Source organism: Lepidothrix coronata, unplaced genomic scaffold (genome assembly GCF_001604755.1).
Source record: "Lepidothrix coronata isolate B3197 unplaced genomic scaffold, Lepidothrix_coronata-1.0 Scaffold8, whole genome shotgun sequence".
Taxonomy (NCBI): Eukaryota; Metazoa; Chordata; class Aves; order Passeriformes; family Pipridae; genus Lepidothrix; species Lepidothrix coronata.
The window spans coordinates 10789024-10804468 of record NW_016690188.1 but is presented as its reverse complement, the minus strand read 5'-3'; the positions used below and the strand labels follow the sequence as shown (position 1 = coordinate 10804468).

The window sequence follows — 15445 nt, the reverse complement described above, 5'->3', positions numbered from 1 at the left end:
CAGCATACAAGATGTGACATCATAATTGTAAAATGATCTCACTCTCTCTTCCCCCAGACTCCCTATTCCATCAAAAGACCTAAAGGAACTTGTCAAATAGAAATTTTGACTTAAAAAAAGCTTCAGCACAATGCCCTAAAATACTGTGTTTTATTCCTTAAAATGGATTTATGACCTTGTTGCGAACACCAGTGTGAATTGTTTCAACAGTGTTGTGTCCTGTGTCACCACTTCATTGCTTCTCACTAATCAGCAGCAGTTCTGAAGAGGCTTAACCATAAGACCATGTCCTGCTGGAAGGGAAATAGGTGACAATCTTGGGGCATTTGTTTATAGTTAATCTTCATGTGGAATATGCACTAATGCAAAGTTTCTTCAGACATTCATGGTCTGTCTTGTTTTAGGTGAGGACCAGTACAGTGATACTGCACCTCTGGTGGCAGAAGAGAAGATTTCTTTTGGAATCAATGCTGTGTGCTCAACCCTTACTACAGTTCAAGATATAAAGAGCTCCTACAATGAAGTGGATGGCCGGCTGATTGCCAAAGAGGTCACAAACTTCCCTTGTCTTAAACAAGTTTTCTCTTGTTTCTGAGCAGTTACCTAAAGCAAAATTTGTGACTTTGTCTTAGTTGTGTACATTCAGTGATTTTTTTCGAGCTTCTTTTCCCATTCCTTAACTTCATTCTACTCATGGGTTACTTTTCACCTGTGGAGTGGAACAGATTGGACAGTCTGAACACAATGTTAAAAGCATTTCTTGAAACAGGAACAGAAGCCATAGTTTTTAGGTCTTATGATAATTTGTTTCACTCTGTGTTTTCTTAATGCCTTCACAAGGACTTTTCACATGCTATTCTATCAGTCTTGCTAATGCCAGGTCTACTGACATGGGAGAGTAAGGGGGTTCTGGGATATTGTAGGTGGGTGAATGTTTGTCCTAACAATCAACTTGTAACAAAAAAAAAGATGACTTTCATAGGCTAAAAGTATTAAAATAATCTAAAGTGTTAGAGCATGCATTTGTTGCTTTTTGTCTCTCCAGTACTACCAAGGTGAGAATGTCTTTTATCTGTTTTAGATTGGGATTAATTCTCGGGACAGTTCAACTCCAATATTCCTAGCAAAGAATATTGCTGGACACCTCTCGGGTTCCTTGCGGACTATTGGGTCAGTTGCTGTGGGCCAATATGGTAAATGCACTATATCTTAATGTTTAATACTTTTTAAGAGTGGAGCTTTTCTCTGTCGAATAACAGATTTAGTCCATGTAATTTCCTGATAGAATAACACTGCAATTTCCTAGGGGTAAGAATGTTCCAGTCCTCTCCAGCAGCTACCAGCCTGAACTTTATTGGAGGCCCTGCCATTCTTCTGGGTCTCATTGCTATGGCCTGTGATGACCACACCATGTATGCAGCTGTCAAAGTTCTGAACTCCATCCTGAACAGTAGCCCACTAAGTGAAAAACTGATGAGGCACATACATGGATACCAGGTAAACACTCTTGTTCATTCACTCTGTTATAGTCCTTCCTGTGGAGAACTTTGTGCCGAAACCTCTCGATGGCAATGAACCAAGCATACCCTGGCTATAGGCACTTGTGATTGGAACTTCGTAAGTTATAAGATCTTTGAGAGGGGGATATAGGATAGTGCTCTGTATCCTGTGCTTACAATCTGTGGGATCCTCTATAACAAATATCTGCTGATGGGAAGGTGAGGATGGATGCCTCTTGGCCAGACATGATCTAATAAACTAAATAAGCCAGTGCAGCAGATTTGTGACTGACCTACCCTTCACCTTTTACCTACACGCTTGATCCCTCCCACAAAAGACCATTTCTCAGACAGGTTTTCTTCTTCTCCTTGGCTCATACAGCCTAAGATTCTTCTTTACAGACTGCCCAGTGTAGGGATGACAATGAATTTCTTTGACTCAGTCTTCACTGTGTATTAGGAACTGGGCTGGTATAAATAACTGCCATCTGAATTTCATTGATTAGATCTGTCCCAAATTAGCTTTCAAACATGAAATCTGTGGAAATTGAAGATTTTGGTTGTATGTAAACTATCTATGCATATAATATTCTATGGATTGAGGCTCAAGTATGGAGCTTCAGTTTAGTATCCTTTACTTCATGCTGTGCAGGCTAAGCAGAGAACTCTTAGGGAACAGGGAAGACTCTTTAACACGGAAGGTTTCAAACAAGACTCTTAACATTAGGGCATCAGGATTGATTTATTATAAATTTTCATTTTCCCAATTTGCAAATTGTTCATAAATTGATCATGATTCATATGAATATATTTATCCTACTTAGATATTACTTGCCCAATCCTTTCTTGTAGGTGAATGCAGCCTTTACATTGGTGTATAAGCTGTTCCTTTTGACTTTGTGCTTCTCTCCATGTGGCAGATCATCATATTGCAATGGAGTGCTTTTGCTTTTGTTTGGAGGTCTGAAGTTTTTCTTTGAAGTTTATTTTTTAACAGGAAACTAATAAATGTGTCTTGATATGTATTTTCTAATTAATGTCTATTGCTCCCAACCTGTTCAAAATGTAGTGGCTTTCTGAATGTTGTCCTCATAGTATTAGGAAATCATTAGATAATCAAAGGCAGGCTCACTTGAGAAACTGGTAATATTTCACAAATGTCTTTCATTTGGAGAGGTGAACATTAATATTTTTTAAGTTAACACCATTTGCAAGCAACTAAGAACACATCCATGAAGAATAGCATCAAAAACCTACATTGGTTATCCACAGTTATATTTGTATGTTCCTTTTTGTAAATTCCATTCAACATAACATGGCATATATTTTGCTCCTGTTCAATGCCACAGAGCTCCTTCAAAAACTTACCCTTTCACTTGCTGCACGAAATTTCATGTGTGGACTGAAATCTTCACTTTCTTCATTATGCTTATGCAAAATGTATCCATGTATGAGTAATACAGCTGAGCAAACTGTGTTTGCCTTGAATTAAAAAATAATGTTATATTAGTTTATAAATACAGGTTTATACTCGCAGATACTTATTCAATCTTCCTTTTTCAGTTGCTGACCTATCTGTTGAAAAGGAAGACAAAGCTGTTAAACAATAGGATTTTACAGTTAATGTTCTCCCTAGTGGGCACAGCTGAGCTTGGCTTCGAGTCTTCGGTCATCAAGAATTACAGTGCATTCCAGTATGTTCTCTGCAACTTTGAGGTAAAACTGTTGATGTTGCATTGTGGGTTTGACTGTTTTAAAGACGGCTTTATAGTATGATGGTTTGGTTTGTTCATAGCACCTCCTGCATCCAATATTTGGGATGGGGTTGAGTGTTGGGGTTTTCCACACTGTGGCTCACCTGGAGAGATGGCAGCTTCCCAGGTCTGAAGGAACACTCCCAGAGGGCCTGCTCCTCAGGGCTATCTCTGGAGCAACAACTCCCCACACTAGGGAGTTCCCAGTGCCTACAGGTTGTGTTGCAGAAACACTGAGATTTATGATGTTATCATCCCTGAACTACTTTTAATTGTTTCCCTGCCACAGGTACTGTCCTCACAGCTCAGCAGAGCAGTAAAACCTCTGCTTTCCTTTGTCTTTCAGCTCTGGATGAAAGCACCAGAAAATCTTGACCTTGTTCTTCTTTCCCATCTTGTGGAGATCTTGCAGTCTTCCAGGTATACAAACCAGTGTTTGAATCAGAAACCTGTGTGACAAACTCAGTCTGTAACCTGAAGGTGGAACTGTGAGATGCCTATGAAGGGTCCAATCCTAGTTAGAATCAGTGGACTCTGGGAGTGAATAATATCTATATTTCTCTTTCAAGCCTGAAGTTAGTGATTTGACCAGCCCCTGATATGACTTTGGGGCCAGACTGGGCAAAGATACCTGGTGACCTGGTTCACGTGGAACTACTGCTGTACAGTGAAAGTTTAAATTTCTGCTGGGGAGGGGAAAATTAATGTTTGAATTGAGTGTGAAATAATTTTTAAAAATATGTAATTAAAGTTGTGATTAAAACCAAAACATAACCCAAGAAGACTTTTTATAACAGTAGGCTTTCTTAATCATCTGGACTAGAGTTAAATGTATCCAAAGAGATACAGCATGGCAGAGGGGCTGAGTAAAGCTAGATTCCTGCTTTTTGGCAGCAGAGAGCTCTATGCAGAGCTGTCTGGTGTCCCTTGCTGAGTTTTACAGGAATAGCATTTATTACCACCAACTCACTGCTTGCAAATTCAATAACACTTTCTTTGAACTCATTGAAATGCATCAGTTACTGGGGGAGAGGGCAGAGGAGAAGGTAGAACACACAAAGTATTCTTCTGATCTCCATCACTGACACATGTTCAATTTATCTGGCAGTGTTTGAAATGTTGTCAAGGCAACATTAGAAGACAAAGGTGCAAAATATCAATGCAACCTGAGAATCTTTTTAGCTGACACTCAGCAAATTTGGTTCTCACCAGTAAAAACTTTTACAGTCCCTGTGCTTTTTTACAGAGATGGACGTCAGAATGTTGCAGTTGCCTACCAGGTGCAAATGGTGCCCAAGCTTGTTTTCCTTTTCAATGATCCTGAAATAAGTAATTCCAAAATCACTGTGGCCTGCACTATTCTCTCCCATCTGTTGCAAGGATACTTTAATACACGAGATGTTCTCAGGTAACCTTGAAGTCTATAGCTTTTCCTCAGATTGCAGATTAGTTATAGTCCCTCTGGTACTGGAGAGAGCTTGATAGTAGATCTTTCCTCACGTAGGAACTCCAGATTCCTATGGAGTTTGGTAGAACTCCAGATCTTTGGCAACCGTAGGATCTCCACTGATGAAAAACTTTTTCATGCCTTCATTCAGTCCAACCTTATATTTGTGTGAAAATGGGTTGGGTGATGACCCTTACAATGGTGGCACAAACAGTTCTGCAGGTTTGACTGGGACTACTCAAAGTCTGTACTTAATATTTGGTTTCATTAAAGCCTTGCCCCTAAAGTATCACTATAGTATTAGACTTGGCCCCAATGAACTACCTACCTAATCCTGTTGGTTTGGTTTATATCCCAGTAACAATCCTTTTTGTTCTTGAGTTTCTATCAGTTTTGCTTATCAGAATTTCACAAAGAAATGAATTTAAATCCTAGTTTGTTCTTCACAGAATGTAAGTTCTTCACTGCTTCATTTTATATTCCCAGTCTAATTGTGTCAGCCTGTAGCTGATTAATTGAGGAAGGTCCATATAGTGCTGTCTACAGCCACCTAACTCCAGGGAAATGCACTGCACAGATGGCAGCTCTGTTTCTAAAGCTCTGTTTTCAATAAAATGTAGAAACAGAGTTGCATGTCAAACCTGTGGTCTCTGCAACAAGCCTTTAGCTCTGTTGAAGCGTATGAGCATCTCAGATAATTAACTGTGGAGTAAGCTAGTATGTGAACTTACTGCTTGCCAGCTCTTTTGCAGATGTATATTCCTGGATGTATGTTACCCGCATGTATGTTCCTACCCTGGGCTTGTATGAGTTAGCATATTCTTTTTTCATACAAGTGAAAGTTGTGGACTTAGTGTACCAAATTTGCCACATTGTTAGGAGTGTGAATGAGCATTTTTCTTAAAATACCATAATTTGTTTTTCTGTGGTAATTTGATTGGTTGTCAGGCCCATAAGTGCTGAGTGGACAGAGACAATCCCTACCCTCCTAGCTCCAGGACAGCAGAGACTATAACAGGTTCTCAGCAGCACTGAGCACTAAGAAGGATGCTGGAATTTCTGCTGGTCCCAGACTTTTGACAGATCTAATGGGAATTGCTGTGTGGACCATTCCTGTAGAAGAACTGGTGTTCTGACCTCTTAAGAAATGCCCTTCTTGTGGGCAGGAGGAGATCATGCACTTTCACTATTATCACATTAATTTTTTTATCCTTAGAATCAGGTAATGTTTTAAAGAAAACTACAGGTGAAAAGAGGTTGCCAGTCCTCCTCCCTGAGTACCTGCTAAGGTTTCTTTGCTCTCCTCTATTTGCTTGGAAACCAAGTGATGATAACAGTGACACCTGAATGCCACAGGCAGTTCAGAATCTTTTGTATGAACAGAGTGCTTAACTCAGTATTGCTTTCCTCGTGGTGAAAGACCTTTAAAATAGATATAGAAAATTTTTCCATTTTTGTTTCCATGTTGGATTTGTAGGTAGATGACCCTTTAATTCGCTTCCTAGTTTATGAACTTTTCATTCCTATTTCTGCAACAACTAGAATTTCCAATGGTTGTTAACAGTCATCATTAATGAATATTGAGATTTGCATGTAATCTCCAAGTAATTAAATTAATGTCTTTTTGCTGACCAAAACTGCTTTCCTCTTTCTCTGCAAGGATTGGATTGTTCCTTGTTTACACCTTGAAACCTTCTTCTGTGGATGAAAATCAGCTTTTCCTGGATAGTGTGGCTGAGATGCCCAGTGAAGGTAAGGAGCTACCTTACCTAGCTTGTGTTGTCATAGATGCTACAGAACTTCCCTGCTTCCCCAGGGCCTAATGAACCATAAATGCAATACAGTGCTTCTGCCTCCTGTGGCAGGAAGAGCCACAATTCGAATGACTTCATATGGAAAGGGACAGGCTGCACTGAGGTGACCCTTTTGCCCTCATCTCTGCTAACAGGCCAGCAGTACTTTGGCAGCGTTTTCCAGAGCCTACATAATGTTGGATTTCAGATATACACAGAGAGGAAGGACATTAAATTGAAATTGCCCCCGAACTAACCTGTGGGACTGTTATAAGGAATAAAATTTCTTGGATTTTCTGTGAATGCTCTGCTACACTTACAGTTGTAGGAAATAATTGTAGCTCTGCACCTTTTCAAGTTTCTGTGTATTTATGTCAGGGTCATGTGGGAGAACATCCAGTCAGTTGGCTTTTCCACTGTGATATTTCAGTTGAGGCTATATTGGTTATTGCACCTCTAAATCAGAGGTCATATTAAGAAGATGCTGATAACTGTAGTTTTTATATCTAGACATCACAGTAGGCAACACAAGTCAGATTGCCTGTTTACATTTCCCTCTCTAGTTAACCTGAGAGTGCTTCCTATTGAACATGTAGTCTGAATGAGTTTTAAATAACTTTAAATAGAGGACTTTGACAATGTAAGCACTGGTTGTTTCTGATGTTAGCAGGAACTCTTATGTCTAAGATTTGATGTCTGCATCTTTTTACTCTACAAAAAACCTGATATAAGTGTTTCTACTGTGTTAACTTGGTGCAAACAAAGTTGTTCATCACAGCAATGGAACATGTGTTTTGTCTCTTCATTACTCTTTATTACTTTCTGATATCTGTAGCCTTAAGCCAAACATCTGGAAAGACAATCTGGCTTCGAAACCAGTTACTGAAGATGCTGTTAGATGTAATGCACTCAGACAAACTTCATCTGTCCTCCGAGTAAGTAGAATGGGAAGGTATAGGCAAGTGTCTCTATCTTCTGAATTTTTCTTCTTGCTGGTGCTTGACCAGGACTAAACATAATGAAAATACTTGAATCTCAACAAAATAGTGAGTAGGAGCAGACTGGATTCAGAGCTACTTTTTGGTCCGTGATTTATCTGGCATTCACCTGTGTGGTCTGATCACATGTCTGATATCCATTTTGGAAAAAGTTTTACATTTTCAGAAAATATTGTGAAGGAGGAACTTAGATATTGGTATTTTTTCTGCATTACAAGGGTTGAAGAAATCCCAGCTGTCTGTGAAAATCAACTCAATCTAATGTGGGATTACTTGCACCTCTCTATCATAACCATGAGCATGCACTTACTACAGTTCTACCTTTTATAACTGAAAGGAAGATTTTATAGTGCTGGGTGCTTTAACTCAGTGTATTTTCACTAGAAAACATATCTTGGACTTCAAAATTTAAATGGTAATTTTGAATTTCATAGGTTAAAAAATCTAGTCTGTGATATAGTTTGCCTCAGTTATTGATAGACATTCGCAGAAGGAGATTCATATTAGTGAACTTTTTTTGTCTGACAGTAATATAAGGTTGAATTTAGCAGGAATTAAGTGTCTTCGCCTGTGTAGATGAGTCTGTTGTTAAATCTTCATGATTCTGTGTTGTGGTACACCTTTAATCAGACTCTTTCTAGAGAAACTTGAGCTTCTAAATCACTTAGAGATAATTTTAAATAATATCTCCTCTCTGTCTTTCACCATGTCTCCTTTCATGTATTTTCATTTATCTGTTTGTCCTAGGGAAAAAGAAAAGACATTTTTGGCACTGGGGCCAGACTGGTTTCTGCTATTCACACAGAGCTACCTGCACTCTAGCACAGTTGTGCTAGGAATCAAGCTACTTCTGTGCTTCCTCCACAATCGTTTGCTGCTGAACAAATTCAAGGAGGGGATAGTGGCTGGGCACTGGCTGGAAAACAGCTCTGCAGGATTGAGTATTCTAATGGGTACGTATTGGTTTAATGTTCCCCAAACACTGCCTTGATCCAGCTCAGTGATAGATCACTGAAGTACATGATGGGAGAATTCCCACTGATCTCAGCAGACCAAGAATTGAAATTACTTTCTAGGGCAATCTTGTCTTGTACTTCAGCATTTCTGTGCTGAAGACTGGAAAGCATTGCTTCTCCCTTGCACGATAATTAGCAATTCTGATTAGCACTTTCAGGGAGATGGGCCTTTTTGTGTTGCACAAAATCAGACTAGCTGATAAGCCCGTGAGGTGTTGCAATGTCAGCTTTGCTCTGAAACCTTCTGTTTCTTTAAGATTTGTTCAGCTTGCTTTCTGATAATTAGACCTGTGGTTCTGAGAAAGGGAGGAGAAAGAACGAGTAATTAAGGGAGAATCTCCTGTAACAAAAGTGATAGTGGGAAAAATGGTTATCTGTTCTTCTGAGGGAGTTTTATAAACTGTTGATATTGCTGATACTGCCTGGCCTGGGACAGAGACAGATGAGGATCAAGTTCTGTCAGTAACCCTTCCTCTGATATGACATTTAATTTTAGACACTTTCCTTTTCTTTTCCTTTAAAGATAATTTAAAAACTCATCCTCCAGTGCCTGACAATGGCAACTTCTTGATTTTTGGGTTTTCTGTGTTGCAAAGATGTCTGACTGATCATGTCCACATCCCTGAGATCTACCTGCTTGTGGCGGAGCTCTTTCTGGCAACTCCACAATCTGAACCACCTGAAGCAGTCAAGGTATGAAAAAAGCACCTGAAATTGATATTGCTTTACTACTTTGTCATTTTATACCCTTTTTCATGAGAGAATTTTCAGACAAGTTAATCATACTTGGGTTTTCTGATAATAAAAATTAGTCATTCATATTTTAAAAATTAAGTTAACTTTGATTTAAGAAAATTTGTGTTCAGAACAAAATTGTTCATGCAGGTATTAAATGCTACACATTTAATAGAAGAGGGAGGAGCTGCTGGAGGTGAAGATGTGTTGGGTTTTTTCTGATGTGGAGACAGCAGGCTTTGTTCTTGATGTGTTTTTGTATATAATTGTATATAATTCCCATCTCTTAATCAAATATCTCTCTTCCTGTGTAGAAAGATCTTGAGTCTATGTTGCAGTGGATCTTGCAGCACCACCTTACAGAGAATGTCCTCAAAATTGGGTTGTGTGCAGAGGCAGCTGTTTTACTGCTGGAAATGGTTAGAGTCACTGTGGACAAGGTAAATGCTTTGTTGCAAGGACAGTGCACTGTGAATGGCAGAATAAACTGCCCAAGCATGACAGATGTCAGTGGCAGCCTTTACCTGTAATCCTTAGTCCTCCTCTGCCCTCACAGGGCAGCACTGAACATAACAGTGAGCGCAGACTTCAAAGGGTCAGAACTGCTGTTGCCCTGGTTATCTAGCAGATGATGTGATGGTCTCATGTTTAAGAACTTTTGTATACAGAGACTGATCTTACCCACAGCAGTACTAAACTTTTTTCATTCTTGATGATGAGGATATGTCATCTTCTGGTTGGGTTTATCTTCAGTCTGCAAGGTAGGAGTTGGCTGCCTGTGCCTTGCCTGATTTCTCCATGGCCATGTCATGTTTGCTTCACAGAAGAATGCTGACTTGACCAGATGCACATTTGTTTGTATTCAGCCTATTGCAGATGCAGAAGCCTCCTGGGAGATTGCCTATCCAGGGAATGTTATCCAGTTTCTGTGCTTGATCTATCACAGTTATACTCAGGACCCTGTGTGGCACTGTCCTGACTTCCTGAAAACTTTGGCTATGGTTGCTTTTCACTCAGGACCACCCAAGGTATGTGTATATGAGCCAGCACAAGCCCTTCAGATTGGAGATAGGTCATTAGGAGGAAAAAAAAATCATTTTAAGGAAGACTGAGTTGGAATGTATTGCTGTCTACTTTCACAGGGAGGGTCTGAAGGCCTTTTGACTCCTGATGATCCAGCCATTGCTGAAGGGAAAGGCTGTGTTGATCCCTCCTCTCTCCCACTCCTACCACACCCTGCCAAGAAACAAGTGTGGGATTTTGTGCGAGTCCTCCTGATGGATAGTCTTCTCAACGTCCCAGCAAACAAACAAGGGCATCCACTGGAGCTGCTTCTTGAGGTTTCTCCTATCATCAGGCTTTGCTGCTCTATCTTGCCCTGGGGGTGGAAGGACAGGATGTATCCTGCTAGTGGCCTAGTAAAAGAAGTGCTAACTGACAAAAGGAAAAAATCCTGTCTCCGCTTTAGGTACAGATCAATACAAGCTGTAGTAGCTGAGTCCACATTATGGATTTCAATGACTCAAAGCACTCAAAAGAGTTGAAGTGGACTGAAGAAAGGGAAAAAGAAAAATTTAGGCTTCAGTTCTAAATTGTCAATAGTCCAGTTATCCCAGATGCGAGTTCTGATACAGACTTAGCTTAGTAATAGAAATAGTAATGAACATAAGCTTGACTGCAATTGTCATGAGTTAAATCATCTTGTGGAGCAAGAGTTCCCAAAAGGTTTAGCCAGTATCCCAAGGTTTGACACAGTTAAAACAGAGTATGGTTTTCCGACTGTCTGAATCCTGAGCCTGTTCCCTGAGGACAAGACCTCTTGGGAATCCACCTGTGAACCTACATTATGGCCCTTTGTGAAACCTTGTTTCTGTTCAGTGTGCAACTGAGTTGGCTATCAGCTAGATGGTGTAGTCCTATGTGAGATTTCCTGGTTTTCCAACTAAAGTATGAAGTTCTGCTATCTACTACAGTAGCTATCCACATATGCACTCTTGCTGAAAGTGAATTTGAGTTTGATTTCCTTTCTGTTTTCCTGCTGTACTAATATGTATACTGCCACTATATAGGCTTCTCCAGAAGATGCCACCAGTGAGCAGAAGAGACATTTTCAGACAAAAGTTTTGCTGTCTGGTATGGATGTCTTCCATGTTACCAGCCAAGGCGAGGGGAAAACAAGACCAAGAGGTAAGTGGTGAGAATCAGATCATTGACTAGCTTATATTTAGCATGTAGGTGTTATTGCTAGAAAAGTTTGGAAGCAATAGAAGGACAGTCCAACTCAGCAGGCTGGATGTTCTGTTCTCTCTTGCTGTAGGCCAGTTTGCATAAATTATTGTGGGTTTATAATTTTTTCTCTCTCTTTTTGAGAACAGATTCTGAATATTAAAAAGAGAGTACTTAGAAAGAAACCTAGGTTTATCCTTGAGTGCTTCTAGAAACAACCCAAATAATTTAGTTGTTGCTGCTCTCCTTTCTGAGTCATTAGTTGGATCAGTCCATTACAGTATTTTACTAAGATTGATTCCACCCTTAAGATGAAGCTGTCATATCCAGTCTGAGTAAGGTGTTTCTGTTAGACCTAGTGTTTTCTTAGACATGTCCCAGCTCTGAGACATTATGGCATGTCTTTCTCAGCTCTGGTAACCTTACATGTTAAATTTTTTTTCGTTTCAGCTTGTTATGGAATAATCAACCCTTTGTATCCCCTCCAGGGAGCAGTGATCCTCATGGTACTTCAGAATCATCTGCACCTGTATCCATGATGAATATTGCTTATTTTGTTCAGAAGTTGGTTGAGAAGCTGAACAGCAGAATGTTTACTGCTGACCCCAAGCAAATCCTGATCTTCACTGCCAAACAGATTATGTGGGTGAGTCACATGGTATTGTTTTTTCCAGCTGTTATCAACATATTGTAACATGATGTTTCACACTGAGGCTGTGACACTGCAATTCTAAAGAAGATGGCTGTAACCCATTTGGTGATTGTTATTATTTCTGGTTTCTTGCATGAGCACGTAACAGCTCTAAATGATAATGATAATGGAGATAGATGGTGCCCCATAAAGAAGGGATAGTATTGTGCCATTCTTTTGTGCCACTGTCCATTGGTTATGTACATGTTGCTGAACAAGAATAAATTAATCTCTTCCAAAATTCTGGGGACTTCAGCAGAAATACAGAAAGATTGAATTTGTATCTAACAGGTAGTTCAGGGGAGTTCTGCTGAAATAAGTTTGCAACAGCTTAAATTAAGTGGGAGGTGTGGATCCTTGGGGAGAGAGTTCTCTGAGCAAGCCAAGTACTGTGCTGTTTTGTGTTTTCACAGGTCTTAGAAAGCTCGGTTTCTCAAAAGGAAGTTTTCCTCAGTGCCCTGTACAGCTGTTTAAACAGAGCCATCCTATACTGCCTATCCAGACCTCAACAATCACTGCCTGAACAGTTTAATGTCCTGAACACTCTCAATGTCCTGCAGGAGCACTGGGACATTATTTTTGCAACTTACAACTCAAATAATAATTTTATCATTTGCCTAATGTACTGCCTTTGCCAACTGAACTCGGGCAGGTACAAACCTTCATCTCATTATAATGTTTGTTACATCTCTGGGCTGTATCTATGGAAGTAGGTGCAGAGGGAGAGATTTCATAGAACTTGAGTAATCCATTTTGAGGAATCATTAGAAGCTGAGATTGAGCTGGATCCAGCATTTCCAGCAGTCTGCTTCAGAGTAGTAACTGGGGTTAAGAAGCTTGAACTGATTTCAGTGGAGCTGGTTCACGGGCCCATCAGTAAAATGAGAATTTGGAAATCCTCCTGGGATGTAGACTAGAATCTCTCCACAAGCATGCAGGTGGCCATTATCTGAGACATCTGCATGGGCTAATGTAATGAAATGTTTTTTCTGATTCAGCAACTATTCGTATGCAGGTACATTTAAAACATATATAAAAGTGTGCATGGATCTTGTGAATCTTTCTGTTATTGTTACTTGGATCTCAGTTGCAAAGTCTGGGTCGTACTGAGGTTGGGAGTTTTGCCACTGACTTGTGTAGGGCTAGAACATCCGTATCTGCTCTGTTTGCTGTTCTTACAGATGATATACCAGATGTACTTTTGTGTAAGCTGGGGAGTTATTTTGGAAACTTAGTTTTGTGGAAGGCCAGTAGTTTATTCACTATAATGATGTTTCTTGTTTCATTGAAACCCTTCTGTACTGCTTAGGTGGTTTGGATTAAATCCATTAATAGAGTATCACATGGGAAATGAGCTATACTTCCTGGTGTCTTCTTTTGATTGTTCTTATTCCAGTCAGATAATAATTTCCAGGCCAAAACTGTTGAGATAGGGTAAGGATTGCTTGTATGTAGTAAAACCAGAAACATTTTTTTTTTAAAAATTAATTACAGAAGTGTTTGTGTTATCCAAAAGCCAAACATAGCAAAGCCAGGGAATCAGAACTGTGGTAATTAAAAGAAAATCAGACATAAAAATGGCAGCTTTGCCATACAAGACATACAAGATGTCCAGTGGAGGTGCAAGAAAGCTGGATGCAGACTGGCTACATCAGTACAGGCCCGTGTTTTATCTGATTGAGATGAATGGTAGATACAAGTGCAGGAAGAAGTGCAGGGATAAGGCATGTACAGCAGAGTGATCTATAGGATCTCAGTGACTGCTCCTTGACGTTGAACACCAGACCAGCACTGATTTAGTTCCCACTTCCTGTAAATTCTGTGGTATTGTGTGATTGGTGCAAGTCCTCAAGCCTGGAAATATTGATCTACCAAATGAATCAAGTATGAGTGGATGTACAGAAACACCTGTAGCTTTTTCACTGTCCTCAGTTTGCTCTAAGTCTGGTTTCCTCACCTGCCCTCCTTTTTTTTCCCTCTTCATAACAGCTGTTCAGAAGGTTTTGGGGTGGATGCAAAACCAAAGCTGGCTTCTTATCACCAAATTTTTCTTGCACCCAGTGAAGAGGAAAAGGGCAGCCTGCCTACTCCAGATGATGGTAATTTATGCCACAGATTGCCTTTGGCTTACAGAGCAGGAAAGTGCCTGGCCTAAGCAGTTATCAGAGCAGCTTGTGCAAGTGCTACTTATTTCCTCTGCTGTGTATAGACATTGTAGGCACAGCACAGATAAAGGAAGTTGTGCTAAACAATTACTTGTGTTACATGCCTTTTTATTCAAAAGTCATGCCCAACATCCTCAGGAGTAATGGAGATCTCTCCCCTATGTTATGGCCAGTCAGTGGCCAGACACATACTATTTGTAGTTCTATTTCTTTTTTTCAAGACCCATATAGAGCTTGTGTCTGTCTGTTATACACAGGAAGAAGCATTTTGCTCTTTTAAGAGAAACACAGGGAAAATTTTGGGTTGAATTCAGTGTGAGGGCTGTCAGCTGAAACCTATGGCAGAGCAGCGTCCTTTCTTTTATTTTTTATTTTTTATTTTTTGTTTTTTAATATGTATTGGCTTGGTTATGATGCAACTTCCTTGTACAGTATCCTCCTGCTGTGTCAAATTGTTTCTTGACTTGGTTACTTTCGCCCCTCCATATCTAATGATGTTTGGCAACATAATGTCCTTTATGTGCTTTTGCATTCTCTGTATGACAATAAGATCATCAAAATTCTGATGAGATTTTTTTCCAAGGTAGAAACCAGTTAGACTCATCTGTCACTCCTACTTGTTTCTTTCAGGGAGTTGAATATTGTAAAAGATGTGTCCTGCTGTTTTCTGTCTGTCTAACTACTCTGGCTTAGAACCTGCCGAGGCAATAGACAAAAAGGAACAACTCCACTGACTCCAGCAGTTACTCTGGACCAGAGCTGTTCCAAATTAGATGGTTTTGCTCTATCTGTTGCTTGATTCTTTACACAAAAAAATGATTTTCCATTTATAATTTCTTTTGTTTCCTAGTCCATCAGGAGATTCTGAGAACAGTAGGAATCATCTGGAAGCAGCTCATTTCTCAGAGGCGGCAGGCTCTGGAGGACACTTACAAGATGGATCTTTCTGTAAAAGGAAATGACAAAGAAAGGGACATGAAGATAACAGAGATCACTCCTTTATGGGAAGAAATTATGACAAAAGCTTGGCAGCACTTGATAGGTCTCTGGTTTTTTATGGAATATTCATTGTAGTAAGCAAAGGCATTGCAGTAAACCGAGTGCCTGCTGGAAAGCTGCCG

General features: G+C 39.9%; 1 protein-coding gene across 1 annotated transcript in view; it reads left to right on the top strand.

Annotated features, from left to right (window-relative positions):
* The window catches only part of WDFY4 (WDFY family member 4), a 121151-nt gene that overhangs the window by 33208 nt on the left and 72498 nt on the right, over positions 1-15445 (top strand). Inside the window, exons 19-36 of the mRNA XM_017839592.1 lie at positions 405-550; positions 1082-1193; positions 1307-1497; positions 3063-3215; positions 3600-3673; positions 4500-4661; positions 6361-6452; positions 7329-7428; positions 8239-8444; positions 9031-9200; positions 9557-9682; positions 10109-10270; positions 10385-10582; positions 11312-11429; positions 11957-12114; positions 12573-12811; positions 14149-14258; positions 15175-15366. Of these exons, the coding sequence (XP_017695081.1) occupies positions 405-550; positions 1082-1193; positions 1307-1497; positions 3063-3215; positions 3600-3673; positions 4500-4661; positions 6361-6452; positions 7329-7428; positions 8239-8444; positions 9031-9200; positions 9557-9682; positions 10109-10270; positions 10385-10582; positions 11312-11429; positions 11957-12114; positions 12573-12811; positions 14149-14258; positions 15175-15366 (2709 nt within the window). The remainder of the gene's footprint in view (positions 1-404; positions 551-1081; positions 1194-1306; positions 1498-3062; positions 3216-3599; positions 3674-4499; positions 4662-6360; positions 6453-7328; positions 7429-8238; positions 8445-9030; positions 9201-9556; positions 9683-10108; positions 10271-10384; positions 10583-11311; positions 11430-11956; positions 12115-12572; positions 12812-14148; positions 14259-15174; positions 15367-15445) is intronic.